General features: G+C 44.1%; 1 protein-coding gene across 2 annotated transcripts; it reads left to right on the top strand.

Moving 5' to 3' along the window:
* Positions 1-597: 597 nt before the first annotated feature.
* TRNT1 (tRNA nucleotidyl transferase 1) lies at positions 598-5,552 on the top strand. 2 transcript variants are annotated; one of them, XM_063348271.1, is made up of 8 exons: positions 598-719; positions 900-1,015; positions 1,776-1,969; positions 2,553-2,691; positions 2,944-3,070; positions 3,296-3,489; positions 3,673-3,923; positions 5,227-5,552. In XM_063348271.1, exons 2-8 carry the CDS (start codon positions 955-957, stop codon positions 5,473-5,475), a joined length of 1,215 nt encoding a protein of 404 aa, XP_063204341.1. In that variant the 5' UTR covers positions 598-719; positions 900-954; the 3' UTR covers positions 5,476-5,552. The 2 variants fall into 2 exon arrangements, with proteins under 2 accessions (XP_063204341.1, XP_063204340.1); XM_063348270.1 differs by having other exon boundaries at positions 868-1,015.
* The last annotated feature ends 5,892 nt before the right edge of the window (positions 5,553-11,444 follow it).

The following is an 11,444-nucleotide window of genomic DNA, read 5'->3' as shown; positions in this document are numbered from 1 at the left end:
GCGTCCCGCTCGGGCACCACGCTTCAGAAAGCCACCGAGCTGGTGAAGAGAAGCCAGTACACAGCAAAGGACGCCACGGGAGCCTAAAAAGTGAGGAAACAACTCGAGGGAAGGCTCGTGCAGGCATGTAACGCGTTAAAGCTTTCACATACTCTCCAAATCCATTGGGCTGGGACTATACGATAACGACAGGTAAAACTGAGGTTAGATGTCAGGGAAAGCTTTCAGTGTTAGGGAGAAGGAGGCAGTGGAGCTGGCACCCGAGGACTGAAAGAAACTCCATCACTGGGCATCTATAGACAGACACCAACTAGGAATGCCAGTCGCAATCAAATCCTGCCATCAGGCAGGGAGATAAATTAGGTGACCTCCTAAGCTCTGCCCAGCCCGTATGTCTCCGAATAAACAGATAATTACTGGGCAGAGAGCTCTGACATGTTTCCCAGCCAGCTTTTTTGAATGTGACTTATTCAGACCCCGGGCCCTCCCCTCCGCCGGGCCGGGTGCGGGTGCGGGTGCGGGTCCGGGTCCGGGTCCCTCCCGGATCTCTCCCCGCCCGCCCTGCGCCGTCCCCGGGCCGCTCTCCCGCCGTAGGAAGGGGCGGGCCGCTCCGCGTCGCGCCGCTGAGCTCATCGGTCGGCGCCGGGGCGAAGGCGGGCTGCCGGGGCCGGTTCGTCTGGGCCTAGCGCCGCCGCCTCGGCGCGCCGGGAGCCCCGCGGGTGAGTGCCTGCGGGCGGGGGCCCCGCGGCAGCGGGGAAAGAAGGGGGGTCTCCGCGCCGGGGTTGGGGGGCGGCGGGGGCGGAGGGAGGAGGCCGGTGTGCCCGCGGCCCGGCGCGGCTGACGGGTCGTGTCGCTGTCTCTCCCCAGATGTGGGCTGAGGTGTTGGTTCTGCCCCGCAGGGCCGGGCTGCGGCTGCTCCCGCCGCTGCGGCTGCGGCATCGAGCGCCGGCCGCCATGAAGCTGCAGTCCCCCCAGTTCCAGGCCCTCTTCACGCCGGGGCTCCGCAGCGTGGCCGGTGAGTGCGGGGCCGGGGGGAGCTGGGCCTGGCCACCGGCGGGGCGGCCCCCGCAGAGGCCCCGCTTGCTGTGGCCTGAGGGGGGGCGCAAAAAGCCGGCCGGGGGAGCCAGGGCGGCGAGTGCCGGGTTTGCAACTCGCCTCCCGTCGCGGCCCCCGTCCCCTCACCAGGCAAAGGAGAGGGGCTTCGGTGGGTGCCGAGGGGTGGGTGCCGTGTTCTGGGCGGTGGGTGCTTCCCTTCGGCTCTCGCCGCTTTAAAATGGCTCAAAGGATGTGTCGGGGCTTGGTGTTCATCTGCCGTCATGGCGTGTTTATTGCTCCTGAAGAAATTTGGATTTCGTGGCTTTGCCAGAAGTGGTAAAGTAGGCACTTTTCCCTTGTTAGCTACTAACCGCTAAATAGGTTCCACAGACCAGAGTCCCCCAGTATCAATTAGCAACCTGGTAATACTTAGGTTATCAGAAATGCCCCAGAAAAATATATCAGAAATGATCGGGTAAATACACGTGGGTGCTCAGCTGTGTACCTAATTTGTGCATTTTGCATGAAGATGTAAGGTACATACGTACTTGCGGCTTACTGCATATTTGAGTATGTATCCTCATAGATACGTAGAGTATCTATACATAGATATGTATCTATCCAACGTAGATGACAGAGTATCATCTGTGAACTTCACCTGTGACAAGGTAGGTTATGGCTGACAGTGTGCTATGGTTTTTATATGAGGGAGCGCTTAATGGTTTTCCTTTCCTTCCCAGAATTGTTTGAGAAGAAGAACTACGAGCTGAGAATAGCCGGAGGTGCTGTGAGGGATTTGCTGAGTGGAATGACACCACAAGATATAGATTTTGCCACTACAGCTACACCAGCAGAGATGAAGGAAATGTTCACATCTGCTGGTGTTCGTCTGATCAATAACAAAGGAGAAAAACATGGAACCATTACTGCCAGGGTTGGTTTATGATTTGACTTGGCGTCTTTTCTTATTGTATGTGTGAGTGTGCGGCATATCCAATAGAAAACTGGTAGCATGCTCCTTTCTTAAAGCGTTACAGCAAGAGTTTAAATGAGACCCTACTTTAAAGTATAGAGTGATTTTTTTTTTTTTGATTGCTTGTTTGTAAAATTTAATTAATTGTCATATTTTGATGAATGTTACTTCTGCATAACCCATCTGTGCTGCTGTGTCATCACTGGAAAAGATAATGTAGGCTGCCCGTGTGTTCAGATAATGTGAGGAAGTTGATCCTAGTGTTTCCCGCTCCTGATTTCCCAAGTCTTGCTTCCTCTACCATGCTCGTTCCATCCTCTGCAGGAAGATTTCTGCAGACTATCTAGAAAATGAATAATGCAAGGATTATTTTAAGGTGTTTGCATTTCTTGATTGTCTGCTCTGTATGAAAACATGGTACATGTTTTATACAGTTAGTTTTCAAACTGGGTACATGCAAACCAACGTGAGACTGAAAAAATATATAGCTTTTACATTTATATTCACAATCGTGTTGAAGTAACAATGTCTGTGGGATTTTCAGCTCCATGAAGAGAATTTTGAAATTACTACTCTTAGAATAGATGTTGTCACCGATGGACGACATGCAGAGGTGGAATTCACCACTGACTGGGAAAAGGATGCTGAAAGGAGGGATCTGACTGTCAATTCCATGTTTTTAGGTAAATTCTTTCAAAAGCAAATATTTAGATGAAACACTTTTTTCCAAATTAAGCCAGTAAATTCTCTCAGTCTGTTTCCATTTTGTTTGTTTGTACTGCTATCAGCTGAAAGGTCTGTACAGATATGTGAGATGATCTGACAAACCAGGTCAAATCACACAACTTGTCTTCTGTATTTTCAAATGGGCGTGTTTAATGGTGCCAACCGTGTTTGTAAACTCATGTTCTTCGATATTTTTCTTCTTTTTCTAGGTTTAGATGGGATGCTGTATGACTTTTTTAATGGATATGAAGACTTGAAAAACAAGAAAATTAGATTTGTAGGAAAAGCAAATGAGAGAATACAAGAAGATTATTTACGAATCCTAAGATATTTCAGGTACTAGGTTTTGCCTTTCCGAGATAAAGAAATGAACGAAGTGTTGTAGAAGATTTCAGAAATGTGCAAAATGAGATCAGTGGTGTAAAAGAGTTGTAATTGTCATATTGTTAAGTTCCTCTAGTATTAGAATATTGAACAGTGTCATTACATCGATTCTCTGAATAGCAGTAATAAATGGAATCGTTGTTCTCAATCTAACATACAGAGGTTTTATTTGGGCAGGTTTTATGGAAGAATCGCAGAAAAACCTGGTGATCATGAACCTAGTACACTGCAAGCAATTAAAGAAAATGCCAAAGGTTTGGCTGGAATATCAGGAGAAAGGATTTGGGTGGAATTGAAAAAAATTCTTATTGGAAACCATGTAAATCATTTGGTTCGACTTATGTATGAGCTGGATATTGCCGAATACATAGGTAAAGTGAAATGAAGATTGATTTCCTACTCCTATATCATGTACAAACACAACTGCCGCATGGCAAAGTGAAATAAAATTTGGGTTTACCCAGAAAGAAATCAGATTATTTTTTTTTCTGTGTTAAGATCCACATTTCTTATTAACAGTCTTTCTTGCGTTTTTTTTGTGTGTATCCCTTTAGGACTACCACTTGATGGAAATTTAGAGGAATTTGACAGAGTCACTAAAAATATTCAAAATCTGTGTCCAAAACCGATGACTGTTCTGACATCACTGTTCAAGGTGAAGGATGATGTCACAAACCTTGATCTGAGGCTGAAAATCTCCAAAGAAGAAAAAAACCTTGGCCTTTTTTTAGTGAAGCACCGGCAAGAGTTAACCAAAGCTGTGGGTACAGAACCACTTAGACCATATCAGGACTTCATAATGGATGTAAGTGTTTTTCGTATTGCTTGATTTTATTTTTCACAGTAAACTTTGAATTTCCGGTTTCACAGAGTAGCAGCGATGAAAGAAAGGGCCTTAAAAAGTCAAGTAAGAGCCATTTCATCGGCAGGCTTGTGTATTGGTCTTAGGCAAATTTTTGCCAGGGTTTTAAAGACCATGATCCTTTCATCAGAAAGATAGGATGTACTGACAAGAAGTATTAGCCAAATTTGGGTTGCTCCCAGCGTAATATCGTCCCATTAACTGGAAGAATATCTTACCGTATTATTGATATCAGTTCCAGTTAACTAAGGTGGGGTTGGTTTGTTTTTCCTCTTTGTTTTTACTCTGGACAGGGGACCAGAAATTAACAAGCGCTATTCCAAGTGTCCTGGCATGTCTCTGCAACATAAAGCAGAAACTTTGGTATTAAAAAATTCATTTCCTTAGTTTTGCCAGAGGATAAATAGCAGCAGACATTTCTACTTGGTTTCAAAAGCTTATTTTTCTTTCCCATCCAAACTACTGAGGCTTTAAATTCATTTTTAAGAAATTATTTTAAACAAACAAAAAAAACCACCGTATTTTTTAGCAGTTTTGAGCACCTTCTGTTCTGTAGGAATTTTTTACCTGGATTTAAAAGCCTACCTTTCAGTCAGGCTGAAGAATGTCATATTCAGTCATCTGGAACAGAAGTTTCCTGTGAACATGGTTAGGGACTGGCCGTTTGCTGTTCTGTCCCAGCTGATCTCCCCTTCTGCATTAAAACGTGAGGCAGGATCTGGACCTGGAGGGACTCCAGCTTTTTATGTGAAATTCAACTCCTTGAATCATGTGTTGAAAGCCGGTGCAATTCCTGGAGTATCGGTTGTGTTCTTGGTGGGGAGCACTCTTAAGTAGGCAGCCTGTGACCTTCTTCCACTGCAAAGTTCAAGTAGTTTTCAGGGGAATTTCTGCACATTTGTTGCGGTGCCGGAGACTGAAGGCGAGAGACGGCAGTCTCTGCAGTGAGGCCTGTCTCCTGCAGGAAAGGTAACAGTTCCTCTCCTGTTGGAGGCTGAAGATAATGGTTACAGCTCTTACCTGGGATTCAAGAAGTCCCCAAGGATCTCACAAAGCCTCCAAGTTAGGACTGAGTTTTAAAACTTGTGAGGCAGAAGAGATCCTCGCTTCTGTAGTTCCAACTCGTTGTCCAGATGTTGCCTAATAAGATGTCATGGGAATAAGGCAATGTTGAGCACAGTTTGAGCTGTTTTCTACTGTTCCATGGTGAATCCTCTCTTTATTTTTTCTTTTTTTTCCCTTTTAGTCTAGGGAAGCTAATACAAATTCCAAGATCTGTGAGCTTCTAAAATACCAAGGAGAAGAACATCTTTTAAGAGAATTGCAGGAATGGACTGTTCCCTCTTTTCCTGTGAGTGGCCACGATTTAAGAAAAATGGGTGTGTCTTCTGGTAAAGAAATTGGGACAGCATTACAGCAGTTACGGGAGGAATGGAAGAAGAGCGGATACCACATGGATAAAGAAGAACTGTTAAGTTGCCTGAAGAAGTTGTGAAACTGAATAATAGTAAAGAACTGTTCATGCCCTATTCTAAGTGTAACTGAGATACCAGTAAATATTTTGTCACTGTACTCGCAGCCAATATAGTGTTTATCATGTTGAAGATCAACGGCACGGTTCTCCTGTTACTAATTTGTAATATCAGCAAGGAGAAGTTCAATTTTGTAGTAATGTTAAACACCCTCTACCTCTTTTTTAACCAAGATTTTTCTCATTCTGACTTTGCTACAACTAAAAAAAAAAGTGTTCCTATCCTCTTAGATAAAGTGATGGGGCTTTTTTTTTGTGGCTAGGAGAGTGACAAGGTGTCTAGAAATAACGAGCTCTGTCTCTTTTTGTAGGTAAAGCTAGACACCAGATTGAAATACTCACTCCAGCAGTTCCCAAACAGTCTTACCATGTGAGACAAGTCTATTTTCTATAAAGATTTATATTTTCCATAATTCCAGAATCAATTTTAGATTAAAAGGCTGATTGAGCTGAGTCAGTATCATGAACTTCTCCTCTCTTCAGTACTTTTTCAGTAACTTGTTTATCACGGGGTAACTAAATCCCTAGGAACCTGGTGAAGGGTCCCACAGTATGTTTTCAGCTTCGCGTGTGAGACCAGCTATTGATGTTAATAGCAGAGGGAGGGAGATGCAGGTTCCTATCTTTTCCCCCCGCTGCGTTCCGTAGTTGACTCCTGCTTTCTTTCCTCTTTCTTTCTCCGTGAGGTTCAAGTAGAATTCAGGTGCAGGTGTGACTAAGCAAAGCGGAACTGAGCCACGTCCTGTAGCTCTGTCACCTTCCAAGTGCTGACACTGCTGAGACAATGCCAGAGACAATCGCCTTCAGCGATTCTCCCCACCTCTTTTCCTGTAAGTCGCAGCAGCGAGAGGCAGGGGTACTCTCCTCCTCTCCCGTGTGCGGGCAGTCTGGCTACCTCCCCAGGGCTAGTTTGGGAAGGCGGCTAACATCCCTACTGCTGCCACACCAGGATCTTCCCGGGGTTGTTTCTGTGTTAATTATCCTTGTTTCTTCTATCTGAACAGACCCACAGGAAAAAATGCACTCTGAATTCAATTCAAACGGCAATTCTAAAGAATTTGGGTCTTCAAAAACTAATAAAGAAATAATAATATTTTGGAAAATAAGAGAAGAGGCTTTGACTATGAGTTAAAACTGGTGGGGCAAGGAAACCTGGACAAGGAGAGGGTCGTTTGCATGTAATTTCTGATGACTCCGGGTGGGTAAAATGAAGAGTTCGTCGTCTCTTTGAAGAGCAGCCCTTGAGTAACACGGGGGGAGTTGGGTTTTTGAAGTGGTGCTCTTCTTGGCCGGTCTTAGTGAACGTGTGTTACCACCCCTGGCGGTTTTGGTGTGCTCTTAAAAACCCAAAAAAATAGCTCGTAACTGAGAGCCTCTCTTGTGTATATAAATTTATTACAGGTTTAAGTTTTCCTACAAAACCACAACTAGTAAAACTTTCATTTCATTTTCCTTGTATACCATTTTGCAACACCAGATGGCAGTAATACCAGAGCAGTGCCGCAAAATCAGCATTTTATGCTTTCACACAGTTAACTTTCCAGCTGCTTTTTTTTTTTTTCCCTAAGTCAGTTGCTTGAAGTAAATGATTTTGAAGGTACTTAGGAACTTTGGGAAGACGGCAAGGGAAGAAAAAAAGTGCTGTTTTTTCTCTGTTAATAAGGCAAATCTCATAAGAACGTGATGGTGTTTGATTTAATTATGTAATTAAACGGAAACCTCCTGCAATTTATTGAGCTATTGACATCGTGAGAGGGAGACAAGTAATAAAACGTAATGCTGTAGTAAAGTCTTGTAAAGAACATTTCACAAAACCGCATCCTTTAAGGCAACTTCTGTGGAGGTGAAAAATATCAGCAACTACACTTTACGTTACCCGAAATCGGTGTCAGCGTCACACTCCGCTCGGAGGGAGGATTTTTAAGGACATGCGCTTGAAACCTTTACAATCTCCAGCGCTTGTGGGAAACAGCACAGAGAGCTCGTTCTCAAAGCGCCTTAATTAACCAGCCCTGCTTTGAGTTCTGCCTAGTTACGACATTTGCTCAAGTAGCTCATTTAAAAATTGTGTTACGCTTGAGGTTTCCAGTTGCTCTGTCGCCATCTCTGCTTCACCATGTTGCAAAGAAATTAAACCCTATTAAAAATGAACCTGCGTTAAATCAAAATAATAGCCTATTTTAGGCAGGCAGTACCAGCTTGAGTTCTGGGAAAAGGATGTGTTTGAAAAAAATAGTTTTTATGGGGTACGAGCTATTTAAATAGATATCAAATCGGGAGCCCAGAGATGAAGCGGTTTGATACACGTGGGGTCAAGTAAAATGTCCTTTTCCAGTGGATGACTTGACTAGTTAAACGATATTCGCGGTGTGTTTTCATTAAAGTCAGACATCAGAAAAACCCGGGTGGCTTTGCTGGTTGGTAGCTGTCCCCAGCCCCACAGCCCCACAGCCCTTTCCCAAACCGAGGTGAAGTCCATCACGCCTCGGGTTTGTTGGAAAAAGAGTAACAACACTTCCCATTCACCCGCTCATCCTTGGGGGTGACGTAGCTCAAAGGTTTGCAAAGAATAATGAAATAAACTCGTTTTCCTGTGTCTGAAGCTGATTCTCATTCCAATCGGAGCAGCAGGAGGGGGACGCAGCCCCCCTGCAGAGCAAAGCATCCCCAGCACCCAGAGCCCTTTGGGATGCCGGGGGGGTCCCAGCGCTGCCCGGGAAGGGCAAAACAGTAAATGGTACCAAGGGCTTGCCCTCCCAGGTGGCTGCTGGAGGGAAATTAATGCAGGTTTTTACCATTCCCTCAAGATACAATGATCTCTAAAAATGATTAAGAGGCCGGCAGGGCTTGGCTGCATCCTAAGGGGACGGGGCACGGCCGGGTCTCCCCGCAGGGCCCAGAAGCCTCGGGCCTGGGGCACAGGGGAGAGGAGAACACCCACAGGTGCCCCAAGCCTGCGGGAGGGAGGCGCAGGAGCGCCCAGCATCACCCACATGTGCCCTCTGTGCTGCCTTGCTGGCCTTCCGTGGGACAGCGTGGGCGTATTTTTTTCATATTCTCTCTCTCTATAGAGAGAGAGTGTATATTTTTTCATACTCTCTATATATAAGTATATATACTATATATACACCATGTGTACATATACACTATATATATGTGAATATATAATATATAAATATACACATGGCATATAAGTATATATACTATATAGAGAGTATATATTTTTTCATACTCTCTATATAGTATATATACTTATATATTATCTGTATATTTATATACTATATATATGCACTCTATATATAGTGTGTGTATATACACACATACACTCTATATACACTATATATATAGTATGTAAGTGTATATATATAGTAAATATACACACATATATATACACACTATATATATAGAGAGAGAGAGTGTGTGTATATACACACCCACTATATAATATATATGTGCCTGTGTGTATATACACACACTATGGTATATACACACACTCACACTATAGTATACTATATATACCATATATACACCATATACACACAGTATACTTATATACTATGTGTATATATACACATAAGTATAGGTAAGTATATATATAAAAGGATATATATAAGCATATAAATATACTATGTGTATATAAGTATATATACTTATACTATATATACTATCTATGTAGTATTTATACTATAGAATATAAGTATATATACACATATACAGAATATATACTTATACTCTAGTCTATAGTATATATACTTATATATACTTATAAGCATGTATAGTATATATACTTATATATAGGATGAAAATATATAGCGTATATGTATATATAATATGTATATACTTTTCATGGGCTTGACCACATTGGCCAATGGCTGGCGACAGATGCTCCCCCCCCCCCAACCTCTCATACACGGCGAGGAGGAGGAGAGATAAAGAGATTTATGAGTGTAGAAGAGACTAAACTACTTTAACGAAATGTTAATAATAAAATAAAAAGGAAAATAATGAAATAATAGATACAGTATATACAAAACCATATTAAGCTCTCAGGATGCCGTCACGGGCAGGCACCGGGCAAGTCCCAGGCTGGACTCAGCGATGGGTGAGAACCGGGTTCCAGAGTTGGAGTCAGGAACCCACAGCCTGGGCTCAAAGGCAGATGAACAGACAGGGTCCTCCTCAGACGTCGGCCGTTGAAGGAAGAGAGCCGACCCTTTGATCCCTCAGCTTTGATACTGCGTGTGGGGCAGAGGGCATGGAATACCCTGTTGGTCAGTTTGGGGTCCGCTGTCCTGGCTGCTCCTCCCGAAGGTGGGAGCCCTCTATGCGTTTCCGCTTCCGACTGTGCAACGGGGCAAATAAGGAAATCAGCTGCCCTTGGTTGTTACAGCAGTAAGTACAAGCAAGAGCCTCTCTGCATCCCGTTCCTTGGCGCAGACTGTGAACGTTGGTCTTTTGTCACTCTAACGAACCGTTTTCAACACAACATGCTGTGTATTCCAGAGAGTGAGAAGAGGCCTAGCTGAGACGTAAAATTACTGAACAGAAAGTTGGTTCTGTTTTACATCAAACCAGGACAATACTCTCTGTGTGTGTATATACACATACAAGCACGCACGCTTTTATAGATGTGTATATACACACATAATATATGTATATATAAGTATATAAATATATTATATGTATATAAGTGTATAGTATATATACTTTTATATACTATGTGTATATGTTTTTTTATATATATAGAAAAGAGTGTGTGTGTGCGCGCATATATACCCCCCCCATGTATATATAGACGCGCACACACTATACTCTCTATATGTTCACACACACACGCGCACGTGCATATATATGATGACTCTATCTATGGCTCCTAAGCTTTATACAACTAACTAATTCACTAACTAAACACTGATGTGTTTTATAATGCGTACTATATAAACATATAAATATCATATATATAGATATAGATATATATCTAGAGATATATAATAGCTAATTGAATAATAAATCACATGGCACTTAAGCACTCTCAGCCCTTGGGACGTTGTTACCCCGCAGGTCCGGGTGAGCAGCAGAGACGGCTCTCCAGCCCGTTCCGGGGAGGCCATCAGTTGTACCTGGACATCTCCAACCCATTCCGGGGAGGCCATCAGTTGTACCTGCTCTTGTTGACGCCATGAATTGTGCGGCACCCAGCCGGGCTGCTCTGGGAGAGACGAATGACCAGCACCTGGAAAAAGGCAGAAAAAAACCCCCCTCCTGCCACCCGATGGACAGCTGCAAGCCACAACATAGTCCCGCTTTTCTTTGCCGCAGCGTCCCCGCTCCCGTGGAAGGACTGTCTGCTGCCCTGGGGGTGTCCCGTAGCCCCGTCCCTGTCACCCGGCACACATGTGTTGGGGGCTGGCCGGGCACGGCACCACGGTCCCAAAGTGCAGGGACAGCAGAGCAGGGTCATGTCCAGGGACATGGCCAGCACATATGGGAACGAGTCTTGACTTCCCAAACATTTATGAGTTGTGCACAGTAAAGCGGCGCTCTCCAGGGGAATTCATCTGGCTGAACGTAAAGGCAGGATTATTATCCTTATTTTACTTCCCTTATGGTACAGACGGAAATGATTCAAGGGGCCTCTCGAGGGATTAGGGCGCGAGTAATGTTTTTGATGGCAACACCACCCTTCTGCTCCTCCACACGAGGAGCTGGGGGTGTTTGTGGGTGGGGAAAAATGTGTACAGAGCATCGAACACAAACAGTGTCTGTATGGGGATGGGGCCCACGATACCCACACACAGATGACACAGTTTGTCCTCTAAGTACTCTAAAAGTCATATTTACATTCCCTAGGCGAGAACTCAGATTAAAGAAGGCATAAAACACGCTAAGCTCTTAAAATAGGGAGGAAAAGGTTGTAAATAGGGAGAAAAAAA

This window comes from Chroicocephalus ridibundus, chromosome 10, assembly GCF_963924245.1.
Source record: "Chroicocephalus ridibundus chromosome 10, bChrRid1.1, whole genome shotgun sequence".
Lineage (NCBI taxonomy): Eukaryota > Metazoa > Chordata > Aves > Charadriiformes > Laridae > Chroicocephalus > Chroicocephalus ridibundus.
The sequence above is the reverse complement of the archived record's forward strand: the minus strand, read 5'-3'. Positions and strand labels throughout refer to the sequence as shown.

Bases quoted from the DNA above. Each gene is read 5' to 3' on its own strand.
- TRNT1 (XM_063348270.1), top strand. From the start codon at position 868: ATGTGGGCTGAGGTGTTGGTTCTGCCCCGCAGGGCCGGGCTGCGGCTG. The intron at 1,016-1,775 runs GTGAGTGCGGGG...TTTCCTTCCCAG, and splicing joins GGGGCTCCGCAGCGTGGCCG to AATTGTTTGAGAAGAAGAAC. The intron at 3,490-3,672 runs GTAAAGTGAAAT...GTATCCCTTTAG, and splicing joins GGATATTGCCGAATACATAG to GACTACCACTTGATGGAAAT.